A 19,574-nucleotide genomic window follows, 5' to 3' on the forward strand; every position below is an offset into this window, starting at 1 on the left:
TGGAGAGGTCAAAGTGGGACATTCCCATGAAATGTCCGGGGCCGTTGGGGGCATGCTTCTGACTTGATTTCAGCCCCCATCCTGCTCCCATTGAAATCAATGGCAATGTCCTATTGACTTCAGTGCATTACCAGCATCAGCAGGAGAGGTGTGTGTTCCAGAACTGACAAGCAGTCTATTACCCTCTGGGTGCGCCTGTTTCCTAGTGTGCACAATGGGGATAACAATCTATCCCAGGGATTACTTCATTATTATTGTAAAAGGTTTTGAGATCCTTAGACTGACTGCTATAGAAATGCACAGTCCTGTGATTATTATTACAAAGGTGGCATGCTGACCGGTACTGCAGGGTTTAGGCCATCAGTGTAGAACATAAAGCTTTTTCTTCAACAAGGAATATGACTTGTTAGTTGTGATATCTTTCCTGGTGAGTTTAATAAGAGTAGATTTTTCCATCTTCAAAGCAATATACAGTGATTAATCAGTCCATCTAATTACTTAAGGCCCTGATTTTGATCCTGCTCTTATTGAAATGAATGGAAAACTCCAGAGCAGGATTGGCCTTTATGATATTATTATTAGATTTATTTACCCCCCGCCTCTCCCCCCCAAAAAAGGTGCGGGTCCCAGGCTCTAGGTTCACCTGCCAAATTTACAGGGGGGAAATATATCATCCACAGCTCCTCAAACCCCTCTCCCTCACATCTGATTTCTCTCAATAACTCAGCAACACAGCAGCCCCTGTAAACAAACATGTCTTGAAGCAAGCTTTGAAGGTTAACAAACCTGGGCTATTTTGGACCAGCCCTCTAAGACAACCCTATACTGCCAACACCCTCTTTTTTAAACTGAGGGAGAGCCAACTCAAGTATCCTCCCAGATTGTATCTGTGGTAGTTCAGCACACAGAGGGAGATAATCTCTTAAGTAACAAGATCTGAACCTATTTAGGGTTTTACAGCTCAAAACCAACATCTTAAATTCAATCTGGAAACCAACAGGTAGCCAGTGCAGGTCATGGAGCACCAGTGACATGTGCTGCCACCAAGAAGCAAAGCTTAAAGGGCGGTAGCATTCTGCACTACCACGAATTTTCAGATTGATCTAAAATGTCACCCCATGTAGAGCATATTGCAATAATCCTGCTCTGAGGTGACAAAGGCCTCGATCCATGGTAGCAATCTCCTGATAAGATACAGATGGTAAAAAGCACTCCTGGTGACTACTGCTATATGATCATCCATCAGTAGCTGAGGATCATCCACCCCCAGACCCCAAAGCTAACTGATGGGAACACAGCCTCAATCAAAGGGGGAGAAATCATTCTTGCCATATCACCTACTGTACCAGCATCATATCAGTCTTATATCTGGATTGAGTTTCAGCCAGCTAGCTTTCACGCATGCCCCAATTGCCTCCCTGTGACAGCTGGTGATATTTGAGTTCTCTTTATCTATCTTTTTTCTTTTATATACAAATCAGTCTTTTGTGGGGCTACTTTTAACAGAAAAAAAAACCTTGAGGCCTGGAATATAATTCCTTAAAGGTCTGATAGATAAGAACTCCCTCCCACTCAGAGATAGACAAACCAAGGCCAGAAAATTTATCTGGCTGGGGCAGGAGAACATGCGAGGTTTATGTCCTCTATACCCTCTGGGATGCTATTAAACAGTGTCTTTACATTATCTTCTTCACTCAAACCAGACAACTACTTCTACTGTATTTTAAGCAAAACTCCCAGCTAAAATGCTTTAGAAAGGCATGTGATTTTGAGAGTCACCCAGCAACCTCCAAATTCAAACTCTTCCTGCTGCTTGTGACAGTCCACCTTTGTCCCAGTCACTGGTGACTCTGAAACAGTGTTGAGCATGGCTATTCCCTGGCTACGTTTGCAGTTAAGCTACACTCAGCACCTGCCCAGATACACCTGATGCTCACACCCTTTATCAGTAACAGGTCATTTTTGTTGTTTCTGAGACAAGATCTGTAGGCAGTGTAGTTATAGCCAGTCAGTCCCAGGATATTAGAGAGACAAGATGGGTGAGGTAACATCATTTATTGGACCAGCTTCTGTTAGTGAGACAGACAAGTTTTCAAGTTACACAGAGCTCTTCTTCAGGTCTGGGAAAGTTACTCCCAGCATCACAGTAAAATGAAGGTTGGAACAGATAGTTTAGCACATATCGTAAGGGACCATTCAAGGTAGAATGGTCCATTAACATCTCTGCAGTCATAGGGCAGAGGGGGTTAGTGGGTTACACACTGTTGTAATAAGCCATAAATCCAGTGTCTCTGTTTAGGTCGTGATTTTTAGTGCCTAGCAGAGTTATGAATTTAAGCTTCCAGGACAAAGCATGGAGAGCACGCTGGGAGGAACAATCCATTTTACATTAGCACCAGAACAATAGACTAGAGGTAACATTTTCAATAGGGACTGATGTTTAAAGGTATTTAGGCCCCTAAATATGCAGGCAAGTGTCTTGTGGGATTTTCAAAAGCATCTAGATATTTAACTTCCATTGATTTCATTGACTTTCAAGACTTAGGCTTCTGAGTCCAAAGTCCTTAAGTAACTTTTGAAAATGGCACCTAAGTCATTTAAGCACTTCCGACAAATTTCCCTCAGGTCTTTTCTCTCTCTCTAAGCCCTCTGGTGTTCAATTGCAGGCAGGGCTAATTAGACAGGAGCTGGCCAGATCCAGGCTTCCAGCTCTTAAAGGCACAAGCAACCTCACCACAGTATGGTTTATAAAATTATATTTCAAATTACTCTAAAATCCATTTGCATACTCAGATTATTTTGAAAATTACTATGTCTCATCATGACCAAGGATAGAGTGAATGGTGCAACTCTGAGATCAGTTGGTCCAGTGGTTCTTCAGGCCCAGCCCCCTCAATAAGGAGCTGATTTTAATATTCAAATTGCTCTAAACCCCATGTGTGTAGGAAGATTATCTTGAAAATAGGTATGTCACAAAACAGGCTGAGGTAGATCTGGTGGTACAAAGTTGGAGTCGTTTGGTCATGGGGTTCCCAAGTGATAAGCCCTTTACACTGAGCTGGTCAAACCACTTTCAGATTCTTATAGCTTTTTTGATGCAGAGCTAGGGAAAATTCACTGTCCAGCCTTAACCTCAACACTAAAGTTTTTGGCCAGTGAATAGTCAATAAAGTTCCTACAATGCAGACCATCTTCCTTAGACCCTAGTTATTACCACCTTCAGGCTCTAGGTGGCACTGTAGGTAAGGATACCAGCTGTAATGGAGAACTACTGAAAACTGACTTTGCTACCACTATTGCTTATTTTATTCATAGGCTGATGGGATATCAGTTTTTGTATGTGTTAGTGGTAAAAAAAAAAAAAAAAACATGGCATTTTCTGTCCTCAGTATTTGTTTTCCCACCAGGTTTCTGTCAAATCCACTTCTTTCCAAACAGTGCCATAAACCTGTAGTAGCAAGTGGTACTGGGATTAGCAGATTTTAGCATAAATTGGCCATCATGATTAATGAAGCATTTAATAATGGAATCTTAAAAGTTATAGATGGAAAAGGACTATTAGCGCTTAACTTTGTGTGACTCAACTGCACGTCCTCGGATGATCTCACAGGTGCAACCACAGGGCCTGATTCTCTGCTTATGGTAGTGTAAATCAGGAGTAACTACACTGAAACCAATGGAGTGACACCAGTGTAGAACTGCAATCAGGGTGAAATTCATTCCTGTGCCCTGGGCCAAAGGGACTTAGGCTGTGGATATGCCTGGTGCTGGCCCTGTGCTCAGAGGCGAAATTCACGCTCAGTGAAGAAAAGGAAGGGCCTCCACCTGTCAACTTGTGAGATCTTGGTAAATCTTGGGAAGGTAATGCCACATATATTCTAGTATAACTGTTCTTAGATGCACACGCCAACACAAGACCCACTCTCAGCCACACACACACACGCCTCACCACCACTACATTTTCAGAGCCAGATCTTTCAATCCTTCTTCCTTGACCCCAGTGGTAATTTTACCTGAATAAGGATTGACTGCAGGACTTGGCCGGGAGGGCTGGAACAGTTTTTACAGTGGGGGCACTGAAAGACATTGAACTAAACTGTAAACCCTGTATACAACGGAAACCATTTCAAGCCAGGGGCCACAGCAACTCCCCACAAACTCCCAGTTCTAGCACCTATGGACTTGACCCCTAGAGGGAGACCAGAGAATCTGCCTTTGGAAAGGCTTTCTAGAACCGAGGACAAGGATGAATAAGAAAACTTTATTGCCCATAGTTTGATTGATACACAGGATTTTATTATTTGTTTCTTGCTGAATGAGCATTTCTTTCTGTCCATTAGCCGCACAGCAGACAAAGTGTTAGGAACAACAGTGGCAGTGCTCCCTTATCTGCAGTTATCTTGCCTTTTCTTAACATGAAATATTAATTCATTAAAGTGGATAAATATTAATAGCTTCTTGGCAGAGACCCCAAAAGGGCCAGCAGAGGAGTTTGCTGTTTGCTGTCTGTTTTTCAGAAAGCTCTGAGAGCCGGTCTTAGCACAATGCCATGTCTCCCCCATTTTCCCACCTTCCAACAATACTACTGGAGCAGTGGCTGGTTCAGATGTTCATCCTCCGGAATTTCACAGCAGAAGAAAGGGAGGCTTTCCATGTCTCCTCCTGAGAGGAGTGGAGAATGAAGTCAGACCTGGGCTGGCACTGCATTTTAGTCCTTTGACACACGATTTGGTACTGGCAAAAGGTGCCAAATTGTAGAGCCAACCTCAAGGCCCTGAGGATCCCAGGGCTATGCCTCCCACACCTCCATCCCAAGCGTGGAGGAACTATGACATTTAGTATAAAGGAGAGACTCTCTTCCCTCAAGTTTCTCATCCTTTTCCTTGCAAAGTGCTCTGATAATGTAACTGATGTAATCCAGTAGCTAGGGATGAAAGCTTGCCACAGACTTTTCACTTGAAGATCACAGATAATCCTTGGATTCCTTTACAGACACCCAGGGCAAGTTTCCTTTACACCACCCCACCAATGTGCCTCCATTACTCTGGAGAGACCACCTTTAAAGCAGTACATTCTTTATGGCCCATTCCATCCTCAGCCTCTCAACTGACCCTGCTGACTAAGGTTTTGTAATATAAGCATCTTTCTCTGAGAAACTGGAGCCATCAACTCAAATTCACATGGGCCACCAAACAGCCATCAGATGGGAACCAGTTTTTGGTTGTTCCAAAAATACAAGCTTTGCCTGGATTTGAACCATTGACCTAGATTTAAAGGCTGCCCCACTACCAATTCCCTGAGTCATCGTGTCCTTTTAGCATATTGGAGTTGGATAGGATGTGACTAGCCTTTCTTGTTGCGCTCCCAGTCCTGTTCCAGAGACACAGAAGTACAGAAAACAGGAACCAATAGGGAACTCTGTCCAAGAGTTAAAAGAGAATGGAGGAAAAATAAACACCAGCTATTAATATCTCAGGTCAACTCCCATTTGATCCTACTGTATTGGAGCTACAGAATTCCCTTTAGTCCCACTACAGTTCAGTCACAATTTATCATTTTAGTGTCATTTCTTGGTCTGTATGTGTATTTCTATCTGTCCAAAAGCAAGACATTTGAGTCAAACTTCTTTCCTCTTTGATTGCTTTATAAGGGCAAATGTCTTTGGTTTTAAACTTCCTGATCTTGTCAGATGTTATAATGACCCACAGAAAACAGCCCCATGTCTTGACGTGGTGTCCCAGAGCCTGTCATCATTGAATCCCCACGAGTTCAGTTATTGGGGGTGCATTGACCATCAGTTCCTCATAATTGTGTAGGAACAGCTGTAGTCTGGACATATAGGTGTCCTCGTTATATGGCAGCTTCTTCTTTTTCAGGTACTGGGAGACTATGGGTTTGATCTAAAAGGGAAAGGCAGTATTAAAATGGCACAGTAAGTTCTAATGATGATGACTTACATTTTTACAGGGCCTTCCATCCGGAGCGATCGTTAAGTCCTTTGAAAACTATGCATGTCAGAATCATGTCACCTACTGCCGAAATACAGCCGGGGTGGAATGAGAAAACTGCTTAACAGTACATAACACTATGTAGGCCCCAACATTGTGAGCACTGTGATGTAGGCCTGAACCAAAGCAGGCCCGGACCATGGGAGCATATTTGAAACTTAAGGGTTAAATCCTCACACTAAAAAAAAAAAATCACAAGACCAGGCATAAGCATTACAAATAAGGATGTTCTGAACACATGATTGTTTGTTCATGACACCCCAGGCTCCACTATGATAATTGACTGCCTGTGAACATATGCGGGGGTGCATCCTGCCTAAACATTTTGTGATTTAACATTTATGACACATTGAAACCCTGCTTGCAAACATCTATGGAGAAATGTTTGGGAACATCCTGAAATCTGATTAAAATAATTTACAAGTAAAAAGAAGTGCCCAATGCGTATCTAGAATGTGGTTTGATGTATAAATCATAGGGCAGTGAGAGGGCAAAAAAGATTTCTTATATTTTCCTTTAGTAAAATAGTATTAATAAAATTAATGTAAGTATAAAAATTGTATTATGTTAGCAAGTACAAAATAATGTACTAATGTAATAAAATAAAAATGTAATAATTTTTAGTAAATATAAATAAAAAATAAATGCAATTTAAATATTAAAATAGTAAAAAAAATTACTGCTTCAAAAACAAACAAACAAAAAAAGCTTTTGTTTAAAAAGCTTTACAACCCAAATAGCCAAAAATCAAAATAACCCCAAAAAACAGGGGAATTCAACACCCAAAAACAAAACAAAGTATAAAACAAAAATAAAAAAATAATAAAAAGTTGTCACACTTGAGGCATCAAACGTAATTAATAAGTACATCAAACAAAAAAACTATCTAACATAACAAAATCCATAGACCCAAACAAAAATAAATAAAATATAAAAGTGAAAAGAAGAAACCTGGACTTTGGGCTCGTTCTGCATATCCCAAGGAGCATCATGTCACGACCGACAAATGTTTTTCTTTCTGTATTCATAATAAACGCGGCATCCTGCCTTATCCCCTAAATAAGATCCTGATGTTTATTTCATAAGTGTAACAACTTAAATCAGGCTTAAATTAGGGAATGAAGATGAATACAGTATCCACCTCAAGCAGCAAAGGGAATTTAGCATGGCAGAATATATTTGCATGAATTGGAATAAGGGCAGGATATTGAGACTGACACCCATCTCTTGTAATAAGGCCCAGATGACCACAAGCGCTCACTACTTTGATCTTGCACCTCATCTGAAAGATAGGATCTCTGGCATCCTTCCCGCATACCACACTGTGTCATTGGTTCAGCACTGGTGTAGAGGAAAGAGTGCCTCCTTCTGAATGACCAACATCACCTTTTGCAACACCTGAAAGGTTTTGTTGTTGTTCTTGTTTTTGGGCAGGACCTCCCAAGCCTGACCTTGCTTATCTTGTGAGATCTGACAAAGGACGTTGCCTTGAGTTGGTATAGCAGTAGCACCATGTCTTTATTGTAACTAACACCGTAAGTATTAGTGTACATGGGACTGTAAAATAAGTAAATGGTGTCAAACAAATGCAGTGTAGAAATGGGTCTGGGCTGCAAGTATAGATCCAGATCTCAGCTGTCCCAAAATTTCAGGTTGTTTGGATCTAGGGTTTTGGTTGGAGCCTACATCTAATACACTGCAAGTAGATGAATGAACACAATACAGGTCAACCATAGCAGGTGTGTGATGATTATAGCTGGAATTATTCACAGATTAAGTGGGGTCTGAGAAGTTTTCCCAGGATGAGAGGGAGGAACCTTGCTAAACACTCACTGGAAGGCTGTTACAATAATAAAGCAGAAAGTCAAGAATGGGGGAAGAAGACAAAAGAAGAAGGTTGGAGAGATGATTGGGTAGAATGGAGAGCAAGAAGTGGAGTGGGAGAAAATGAGGACAGAGATGTAGTTAGAGATGGAGCGTTTTGAAAATGGGAAGAAATCTAAACTTAATGAGGAAGAAGAGCAGAAGCCAGTGCAAAGAGAGGAGCATGGAAGCATGGTTTGATCTACAGGGAGAAGGGAAAAGGCTTAGCACCTCCATTTTGAGTTAACTGGAAGGAGAAAACACATAAACTTAATCCTCATTACCTCAAAATATTCTTTTTCCCATTCTTATTGATCTTCCCCTCTATGCTAAGTGACACTCCGCCTCCTTCCTCCTTCTGCCCCCCCCCCCCTCCCTCCGCCCTCTCTGGACATGCCCTCCTTTAATCTCTCACCTTCAGACACATGTTGTCAGAAAGGTTTGGGAAGAGGTGATGCTCCACATGGCAACTGATGATTGAGTGCCCGAAGGACCAGTCCAGCAGGGCATTTCGGGGCAGATTCAGAACTCCAAGGCTCATCAGGTGAATCCGCTTCGGCTTCTTATCAGCTGAGAACATCGGGAGGCCAATGTGCTAAAAGACAAAATATGAAGAATCTGGCATCTCTTCCTACAGTGAGCGGATAAGGAGCAGGGCTTCCTGAGGACAAGGGCAGAATCCAGCGGTGCCAGGCAAGGGTAGAATAGCGGCAGTTTTTCCAACTCCTCATCCTTTTCTGTACATGATCTTGTGAGTCTCCTTCTTTATGGGGACGAGGAGTCCTCATAAAAGGTAACAGGCTAGTGCCATCAATTAGAATACTCTAATTTTCCACTCACTACTTACAGGTCAAGCATGGTGCGGAGGCATTCACAAAGTGCACCCCACCCATTATCCCATGGCCACTCATTCACGGCAAATAGAAAAGAAGCCTCTGTGCCAGGGTCCTATTACACCACAGTAGCTTGGAAACCCCAGCGGCTTCCGGGGAGTTATCCTGCATAAATGTGATCAGAATCTGGCCATCTATTTTCATTTCATCCTCGGCCAGTCAAGACTGATCGATCAATGAAATCCCAATGTGCATGGACCATCCACTCCTGCGGTTCTATGCTCATTCCATTTTTCCCCAATGCACTTGCATTTTAAAGTAACATCTTCTCTTGGTGTGAGAAGAGGCCACTTCTGACCTCATTTACACCTATATAAAACTGGATAAATTCCACTGAAGTCAGTAGACTTGTTCCATTTTTACACCAGTGTAATTAAGATCAGAATCTATCCTTCTGTGTTCATTCTGTCTTGACTTTCTGCACATTGCTATACCAACTGACATCAGTCTCCTAAAAATTTTGAGTCTGAGTCTAATCTGATGTGAAGTCAGTGTAACTGAGATCAGAATCAGGCTGTCTGTCTTAAGTTTATAGATGCTTCAGTTGCCAGAGTCAACTGTGAGAGCTATTTAATTAACCCAGGGAGCTTTGCTTTGTTTTGCTTCCAAGGACTTTGGTACAAGCTGGAGCTTGCAGCCTCTACCTGGAAGATGTTAACATGGATGTAGGGGTGGGCAAGGAGAGATCGGGTGACCAGCATGCAGATGAGGGCAGACCACACTGACTGGAACCCTGAGACATTGACCAGGAGCCAGTAATGGGAGTAGAGACCAAGAAACATGAAGCACAGGGTCCGGAGAGCTGTTTTCAACTCGACATCCTTCAGCAAACCTATGAAAGAAAGAACAGACAACGTGTGGGGCAGCAGTCCATCCCTCTCCACATCTTCCAGGTTACCCATATGGGGCATAACACTGTGGTACTTATATTCCAAATCCCAGGCTAGGTACTGGTCAGTCACTGTGTACAAGTTCTAGAAGAACCTGATCCCAGACCCACTTCTACAACTAAGGTTCCACTGGCTTTCAGAACAGTTTTGAACAATGTCACCAACGGAGCTGTAGAACATGGTTTTGTTTCTGGTTTAACCTGATCATTGTTCTAGTCTAGAGCCAATTTATGGGTCAGATCCTGAAGTCCTTACTAAGCTTCAGCAGTCCTTACTCGGGTGAATCTCCACACAGAAGTCATAGGAGTTTGCTTGAGCAAGGACCAAATAAAAATTAAAGGCTAATTCTGCAACTCTTATTCATGCTGAGTAGCGCTCACCCAAGTGCGTAGTCCCATTGACCAAATGCTACAGATACTCTGCAACGTGAGTTAGGGTTGCAGAATCAGGGCCTAAATAATGACCTCAAAATTTGGCCCTATATGATTTTTCTGGACAGCAATTAGCAGCTGTTCAATGGTTGTGTGTTGGCCTCCTCTAGACTGAAGAGGTTCTTTACATTATTGACATTGTATTTCCCCATTGTATCATCCTGGCCTCTTCTCCTTCCATTGTCTGCACTTCCTGATCCAATTCTTCCCACTGAGACCATCTTCTTACACACCCGAGCACTGACACCAGTACTCTTCAAATATTTTCCATCCCTTTCTCTCATTATATTCCAGCCTGGCATGCCCCTCACCAACCCATCAGACATCAGAGTAAGGACAACAGGATCTGGCCTGGGTAAGGGTTTGTAGGGTTTGTACAGTGCTTTGAAGATCTGGAGAGCTATATACAAATCTGTATCCTTTTGTCCTTACCTAGGCAAAACACCCGCTGAAGTCAACAGGTCTGAGGATTGACTGAATTAAAAATAAATAAGGATCTCAGGCATTTGGCCCATTGACTTTAATGTGAATTTTGCCTCAGGTCTTCAGTATTTGACCCAATATGTTTAAATATTGAGTTTTTGTGAGTGCGCTCCCTTCTGAATATAAAACCTGCTTCCCAAAAGGGTCCCTTTTGTGCCAGTTTAAGAATCAAGAAGCCCTGCAGATGGTTGTGGTGAATACCTCTGTTTTGAGCAGCTGGCCCAAAAGAATCACTGACTCTTCTCCTGCTCCTTCCTACTGTCTGTTATACCCACTTGTCATGTCTCACCCTAACATAGACTGTAAGATGTTCAGGCAAAGGACTGTGTCTGTATAGCTCCTAGTACCATCGGGCCGTATCCTGGTTGGGGCTTCCATAATACCGATAATTGTATCTATCTTGTGGGGCCCTTACAAACAAGTTTAATTTTTAGTTAAAAAAACCCACAACTTTAGTTTTTAAATATTTATAGGAGAAAAATATTTCAGAAGAAAACAACATACCAAGTGCCACTAGAGGGGTTAAAATAGGTACAGCTATGGGTGCAACGAACATGTAGATATGTCGGTTCAAGAAAGGAAGCTTCCAAGTACTGGAATCACCTAGGCTTATAACATTAGTGTAACCGTGGTGCATCTTCACATGGTTGTAGCATGCCTGCTCTGCTGTGAAAGCTGAGCAAACCTGGAAGAGAAAGAAATGGGAAGTAAATACAGAACAGCATGCGTGCAAGGATCAGAACATAGCAGGTGCAAAGCACTGTCTCACTGGGATGACACCACCACAGAGATTCACACTCAAAGCCTTGGTATGCACTAGGGTAAGAGTACTAATATGATATAACTATACCTGAGAAATGCATCCATGGTATGTACCACAGATGCCTTAAAATGCTATTGAAGCTGCATGATACAAGCATGGTAGATAATTTTGGAGTTACACAATAATGTGTATTTTACAGCAGAGGACAGTGCCAATCTTTAAGGTCACTTACCATGATAAGAACATTCCTTACACAAAGAGCTATTCAGGTTTACTGGTTATCAGAGATGGGCTTTAGCCAAAACCCTGAATCAAACAAGCCCTGGCTTGGGGGTAAGTTTAGAGTGAGATGCAGAATTGAGCATCAGGCTCAGCACCACTAAGTGGTGCTTCTAGTGACCATGTAAGTGTACATTTGGCTGTTCTGAATGTATGAACTCTTACACAGCTAGGAGCGGACGACTGTGCCCTAACTGATTGGAAAGCTAATTTCTCTTCATTTTGGAAATTCCAATTTTCCAGTATGGTCTCAGAGTCGACATATGGCCTTAACATAACAATAAGACATTATAACAAATCTGGGTTCACTTCATACTTCCTGGCTGTCATTACATTGCACACCAGGGCCATTCGCAATTTTGCAGCACCAGCAAAGATAGAACTCACTACCCCCTGTCCAAAAAGCACAAGCCCCTGCCAACGGAGCTCTGGGAATCATCAACAGTATAGAGACTACAACACATTCCTGAGCAGTTCTGATTCCACTCAGTAGAGGGCAGTGTTGTACATACACACTAGCCAGCTGACTGCAGTGCTCATTCTATCTATGCAGACAATCTATAGCCAAAAATATGGTTTTCTAGTTCTGCTACAGTGTTATTCATTTAGAAGAATAAAGTTAGTTAGCAGAACTAATTGATTTTTAAAATAATTTTTTTCCCCTCTGGATATACCTGTCCCTTGATCGGAAAGCGCTACTAGTTCAGCTCTAGGGATCAAATCTTCATTCCAAAAGCCAGTTCCCAAGTTATGGATCAGTGGGGCTGGGGATTATCTGGAGAAGATTGAAGAGGATTTCCTTTGGCATTTTCAAATTCAGAAAACATTTTTTTCCCCTCTTTGGAGAGCTACTTGGTGGCTAATCCGCTGCAATTTGTTGAGCCGCTGATTAGAGCTAATGTGCCAAATTCTGGTCTCAGTTGCACCAGCATGAATCGAGACTAGCTGAGTTAAGAATCTGGTGTTGAGTTGCCATCCTTGGCATTAAGATACCTGGCAGAACTACCTCTCTTCAATGGAAATATGCATAGAAGCACATCATCTACCCCATCCCCATGTACATACACACACACTTACACATGCACGCCATGGAGAGATGCAGCACATCATCTCACACCCATGCAACATATGCTTTGCAGTGTTCTGTCTAGCTATGTAAGTTTTTATAGCCACCCAGCACCATGAAATCTGAGTACCTTCTATATAAACTTCTACACAGGAGCATTCCCACACACACAGAGGAACTATTGTTTATATACCTCAATGAAGAATATGGCCCAAATTTTTCCCCAAGACTTGGACTCTGTCAAGGCCATGTGGCTGGCCAAGTGGCTTCCTTTCACTGTTATTGTGTGGTGCACCATGCCTAGGATGAAGATGCCCAACAGGAAGGGGAGGGCATTGTCTGAACGCAGACACAGGAACCCTAGGGATAGAAATAAAAACATTGGAGCCATTAAGCCTTCTAGACAGTCAAAATCAGACCAGTCTAATGGCCATGGCTGGATCCATGTGGGACTGCTTTTCCCATAAGCACTACAGCTCTCCTGGTCCAATGATAGCTCACTCTGAAGGAATCTCCATTTTCTTTCTTCTCACCAAGGTGGAAATCCACAGTGGAAATCTAAGTACCCAGTTCAGATACTATGGGGATGAGGGCCATGAAAGTACCTAGCTAGACTGACAGATTAAAGTCTAGGGGACAGGGAAGTGTTCATGTACTCTCATTGACTGTCAGTGGCAGATGAAAAGGGTTATGATGAAGGCTCCCTTTATGCTGACCATCCAACTCGCGTTTTTCCCCAAAGTTAATTAAGCACAAATGCTTATGTAGTCAGAGTGCCCTGCACACATTTCTTGCATTCCTCCAGTCTCCCCCACGAGTTCCCTGGGTGTTACTCTCACATCCCCCTTCATTTCAGGAACTGCTGGCAACTCCCCGCCTCCCTCACACCATGGGCTCTGTGTGCCCCCCAACCTTCTTCCTCCCTACCAGCGTCCCCCATTCTCTCTCAAAAAAGATGTTTTGCTCCCCACACACACACCCCAAACATGAGTCATTCACATGGATTCCTCCCAGCAGCTGAGCTTGCAGCTCAGACCACAGAGAAAGAGGCTAAAAACCCCTAACAAGAAGGAACTGGATCTCCATGCTGCTCGGGTTCTGGGGGGCCAGGTTAACTGGACATAAGCAAGGCATCCTATGATGCCTACAAATAACTCAAGAATGGTTGAGCTGTTGATGTTGAAACACTGCTCATCATGCTGACCAATACTATCTCACTGTTCACTTGTACCCCCCTCTTCTGTCTACATCCATCTGTTGTCTCTTGTCTTATATTTTGATTGTGAACTCCTTAGGGCAGGGACCATCCTTCTGTTCTGTGTTTGCACAGAACCTACACAATGGGGCTCTGGTCCATGACTGTATTACTGTAGCACCTAGGATCCCTAAATAATAATTCCCCACTTTCCCCCATGCTCCTTTTTCCTCATTCCACCCTGTACCAGGGTCCCCCATTCTCACCCCTCTATTCCCTCTATGCCAGAGGCTCTGTTTTCTCCCCATTTCCCCCATGCCAGGGTCCCCCATTTTACCTGCATTCCATCAGGGTTTCAGTGTGTGCCCCTCTTTCCCCCATGCCTCTCCATTCCCCCCTTCCCTCTCACCATTCCTATTTTCCTTCTCTCTCTCACTTTCACTGTATTGGTAGGAGGAGGAGAGCTAAACTGAGGAGTATTGTTATGAGGGGGGCAATTATACAATTATAGGTGGTTGAAGCAGCTGACTCTACTAACCAGATGCCAGGCGCTCCGTGTGTCTCCCATTCCCCCATTCCAGTGTTTGCATTTCCACCAAAATCAATAGGGTTCTATCCATTGATCCTAGAACATTCCCTACAATTTTGGAATTGATTAGATACAGCATTCATAAGTTTTTGGACATTTGGATGCAATGCAGTAAGAGAAATGCCATCAGAGTGAGTGGAAGTCCTCGCAAGGTTGGTCAGATAAAGTTTGGCGAAAAGTTCCAGAGTTCTGGTTCAACTCAGCTAAGCAGCCATAAAGCCAGACGATAATCCCATGGATCTAAATTCTCCCTTCTCCGCTCTTCTCTTGTGAGTGACCCCTCTCCCTCCACATTAAGCTCAAGGCTTTTCTCCTCACTTCTAAATCTGTCCCCGCCTACATCTCAGTCTGCATCTCTGTCTCCACCCAACCCCACCCAAGGAAGCTTCGCTTCTGCGAGATCTCTTCATCTCTCTCTCTCCGTTCCCAGCTCAATGTCCTCTGTCACACTGCTCAGTGCGCCTTGGCCAACGCCAAACTCCCATTCATTCCTTCTTCAAAACATTTCTGAGAAGCTACCTAAACTCCTGCGCTTTCTAGCTACGCCTGTATGCCTCCTTGTTTGTACCTAATTATATACGGAGACTGTAAGCTCTTTGGGGCAGCCACCTATTATTTTCTTGGCACAGCAGCTCCTCTGTTGCACACTGAAGTACTCTACAAAAATCTGTACGTCCCGAGGGTCTTAATTAGTTCATACTCAGGCAAATTCCCTCTGAAATCAATGAATTTACCTAAATAAGGGCAGAGCAAGCCCTCTACACAGAGCCAAATACTCACCCTGTTTTTAAAATACCCACTGAGCTAAATCCTAAAGGGTGCCGCGTACTTAATGAAAACTCCCAATGTAAACGAGGGGTGTTTCAGGTGCTCAGCCCTGCCCAGAATTTGGCCAATTAGGAATTTTGCCTGAGTAAGGACTTCTAGATTTGGTACAATACAATGATACCAACAGTGAAAGCAGCAGCGTCAGCACCCTACCAGTCCCTCAGCCCTGAGCTGAAATGAGTGACACTTGCAGGGGCGAGAGGTGTAACACTACTGACTGTTTAGATACAGAGTTAAGCACAGGCTGCTGCCTTCATAATTCCATCCTGATGCAACATTTGTGCAAGCCGACACATCACTAGCTCCAAAACTGGTTTAGGGCCGTGTGAAAAGAGCGTGAGCACTGTCTTTAGGGCGTAGAGGCACGCCAATATAACTCAGACAAACCTGGAAACCTGTCCCAGGATGGGTGGCGAACCACCAGCCACAGGGCAGTGGTGACACCTATTCTTGCAACGGGTAGCTTCTCGTACCCCTTATTCAGAGCAGAAATTAATTCTCACTGGCTGCCAGATGACAAGCTAGGGCCTGTATTGGCAACTCTCACACATCATGAGAGAAGCTGCAAGTCAATTACAAACTGCATCAACTCCTCAAGCCTGAGCAGGTTTTAAGCACAGATACTGAAACGGTGCTGAACACAGTTCAGCTGTACTATATTCAGGTTCTTGTGCCACACCCATCACCCTTGTATCTGAGGCCCATTTTGCCTGGTGCTACACTTGCATGCAGCCAGGGGTCCCACATGGGTGGGGGGAATGATACACTTTACCGGAACCTGGAGGCCCTGGGTGCTCAGCCCAGGCTGCAACCCCCATTACCCCCATTATGGGAGGGGGCCCATGTTAAAAGTTTGTACTAGGCCCAAAAAAATTATGCTTGGGCCTTGCATTTAGCACTGGTTCTGTGCCCACTGGTGACCCCAGTTGTCACCAACAGGTAATTGTGTTCATATAATGCAGATCTCTGACACCATCCCCTGCGGCCGTAGCAGTACAGAGCATAGGCTTTGGAACACAGGGGCACACCCCTCTCCCCCCCGATTCGCAGCAACATCTAAGTGGTTAATAACCAGCTGAGCTATCATGCCTACTGGCAAAGGGAATACAGTTCCCTGTTAATGTGTAATGAGAAAGCAGTAAGGAAACACAGGGGCCCGCTCCTTCCCTCCCGTACATCACACAAACCTTTCCACTTTTACCTGCAGGAAGGAGGAGGAAGTTCAGGGCAAGGATACAGTCATCTATGCCATGTCTCTCCCACCAGCTGCTTCTCTTCACCACCTGCTGCAACAGCTCAGAGAGCTCACCCATCAGGGATTCCTCACTTCTCCCCTCCTCCGAGGGCGCCATTTCCTCCTTGGAACCTCTCTGAAAGACCCTAGGTATCTCTTCTCCTCCAGAGGTGTTTCCATCTCCATCCAGGACTGGCTGATTTAAGGTCGGTCCTCGATCCTGTTCTTTTGGAGTCACCTCCTGCTCTGGGGGACCTGCTCTGCTGATGCCTGTCTGCAGCTGCTGTGTTGGATCTGAAGTCTCCTGACTTGTTGTGTCCCCTTTCCCCAGTTTCTCACCTTTCTCCTGGGCATTTCTCCCTTCTCCTGTGGGTTCTGGCTGTTCCACTCCGTGATTTAGGGGAGAACCTTTTTGCAGTTGTTCCATCCTGGCTGCGCCTGCCTCACTTGGCTCCTTCCCCTTCTGTCTCTCTTGGAACAGGTCCTGATTCTCCAACAGCATCTCCTGCCACGGCTCCATCCCCCTGCAGGGCACAGGACACTGCAGAGTGATCCCAATGTCCCAGTACCTCCGCAGGGTCAGATAACAAATGAGCCTGTCCCAGGAAGGGCAGAGGCAGCAGAGAAATGCAGCTGGCCTTGGCAGAAGTGCCACAGTGTACAATTTGAAATGCTCGCAGACTGCAAGCTCAAATTGCTTAGCGTTAGTAACATGAAGTTGGCCTCAGTCCCATCCCTAGACTCTGCCCCTTTCTCGCCTTCTCATTCTCACCCTCCTCTGCTTCTCCCACACCCTTTGTGACTGTCTCTCCCTCATGGTGCTGCCCTGTCTGTTGCCCTTGGCTCTCCTGTCATGAAGAATAGCTTGTGCAGGCAGGCAGGCAGTCTGCTGCTCTCACCAGAGCTGAAGGACGTGGGAAGGGCAGTGATATAAAAGGAAAAGTTACTGCTCCTATAGAGGAGCTTGGAGCAGTGCTGGAAGCAAGAAGAGGGAGAACAAAGAGAGCAGAGAGAAAGAGACAGAACAGCTGGGAGAAGCCTTGTATGCATGCCAAGTTTCACTAATTAGGAAGGACATTTCTTATCCTACAGCTAGATACTCATCGTATTCCCACTCTGTCACTCCCTAATGCTTCCTAGCCTGGGGATTTTAAAGGATTTTAAAAGGTGTGCTCCTATTTTTTCTCTCCAAATGTCCCTATATATAGGTACCAAATACTAGCCAGTTTAGGAGGAAAAACAAGGGGCAGGGCAGGGTGGGGAAAGAATTAGCAGCAGTATTATTAACCTATTTTTAAAAGCAGCCATCACCATAGTATCTGGGAGTTTGTAGCACATGGAATGCCCATAGGAAGGAAGGAGAGAAGGGGTAGGAAAGAGAGAATGTAATAAGAGATGGAGATAGAGAGACAGACAGTGGAAATGGTAAAGATGGAGAAATCCACTGGTGGAAACTACTGAGAGAAACACCAGCAGTGTATCTAGGCCAGAGGATATCGTTTCATTTACACCCAAGAGAAGAGGAGCAAGAGCAAACCCAGAGGGTGATGGGTGGATCTGTTGTCTCAGGCTCAACAGCCTTTAATGAGCAGGTTAAGAGAAGTCAGGAGTGAGGGAAAGAATCAGGGTTACAAAGAGACATAGCCAGATGGGTGCAGATGGGAGTTTCAGCACCAGAGATCAGGCGCCAGATGACACGTGCATGTTCTTTTGCTCTCTCTTTCTCGTTTGCGCTCTCCTCTTCTGCAAGTTGAGAGGTTGAGGCTGTGGAGTTTTGCATAGCTACAAACTATAGCAGGGGGTCTTCTGAAAAGGACTTGTTCTTTGGGGATACCATTCTCCCTTCTTGCTAGGAACTTTGCCCAGTCCCATAAGGGACCTATAAGGAACATCTCCTCTGGGGTCCATAACAGTAGCACATGCTGTGGCATTAAGTAAGCTAGACCCCCAGACCAAGAGGAGAGAGATCACAGGCACACTCTAGGAGGGTGAAGAGGCCTTGGATTTCACAACGGGTTGAAACAACCGGTTGGCTGGGCACAGGATGTCCCCAGTAAACACATGTCTAGAGTTCTATCTTACAGCCCTTCTCCATAGCCAATGCACTGGCACGACATCATGACCGAGGAGAAGGTGCCACCCACTAAAGGGTTAACCAGCTCTCGGAACTTGGTACATAAGCGTCTCCTGACCCCATGTCGCTGGTCAGCCAATAAGCATTGTTTGGATGTAGTAATACCGATACAATTAATATCCTTGGGGGGCGGGGGTAGATTTCTGGGAGAACCAGTCTCAGCTCGGTCTCTCTTCAGCTTTGAGAATGTTCTAGGTACCTCGCCTGCTCCTGCCTTTGAACTGTGCTTCGAAATAAAACATCTATTTATCCCTCTAACGTCTTGTCTGTCTTGGGGACTAGGCCCAGTGGCAGTGCTCAGTGGCTGGCTGCTGACGTAGCTCCCCCAGCACAAGTCTTTGGTGTAGAAAAGGGAGGTTGTGATGAGCCATGACTTGCACCTGCGCAGTTTATCCCGTTTCTGGATACAAATTGTGGTTTACATTAGCTTTGCCTGCCTACACTAGGGGTTTGCACTAGGGCAGCTCCACTGATGGCTAAAATCTTAGTGTAGACAAAGCCTGATTCACCTCCAGACTTTTATTATTACTTCAACCACAACAATCTGGCACAGCAGTATCCTTAGCTATGGCTCTGTTTTCTGCGTACTACGCTTTTGTTATTATTATTATTTATGTTACCATAGTGTCTAGGGGTCTCAGTCATTGACCAGGACCCGTTGTGCTGGACACTGCACAAACACATTAAAGAACCCTGCCTGGCTACCTGCTAGCTAAAGGGGCAAGCTGTGGAAGAAGACAGATCAAGAAACACACTCCTCTTTCTGTCTCATGGAGACTTTATATTTGTTCCTTCTCAGCTGGTTGTTTCCATCAATCTAAAATAAAAGTCACATAGGCGGAGAGGTACAGCTGGTTGACCACTAATAAATACTGGTTCACAAGTATCTGTGTGTGTAAAAAGGTAAGAATTTAGTTC

At 44.4% G+C, this 19,574-nt stretch overlaps 1 protein-coding gene across 1 annotated transcript; it reads right to left on the reverse strand.

Moving 5' to 3' along the window:
* Positions 1-4,271: 4,271 nt before the first annotated feature.
* FADS6 (fatty acid desaturase 6) lies at positions 4,272-17,042 on the reverse strand. The gene is made up of 6 exons (XM_067547510.1): positions 16,490-17,042; positions 12,870-13,036; positions 11,073-11,253; positions 9,409-9,596; positions 8,287-8,466; positions 4,272-5,900 (listed from the first exon to the last, which is right to left on the reverse strand). The coding sequence occupies exons 1-6, from the start codon at positions 17,040-17,042 to the stop codon at positions 5,751-5,753; spliced, it is 1,419 nt and encodes a 472-aa protein (XP_067403611.1). The 3' UTR covers positions 4,272-5,750.
* Between the last annotated feature and the right edge of the window lie 2,532 nt (positions 17,043-19,574).

This window comes from Emydura macquarii, unplaced genomic scaffold (genome assembly GCF_026122565.2).
Source record: "Emydura macquarii macquarii isolate MOO-44397 ecotype Brisbane River unplaced genomic scaffold, CSIRO-AGI_Emac_v2 contig_1230, whole genome shotgun sequence".
Lineage (NCBI taxonomy): Eukaryota > Metazoa > Chordata > Testudines > Chelidae > Emydura > Emydura macquarii.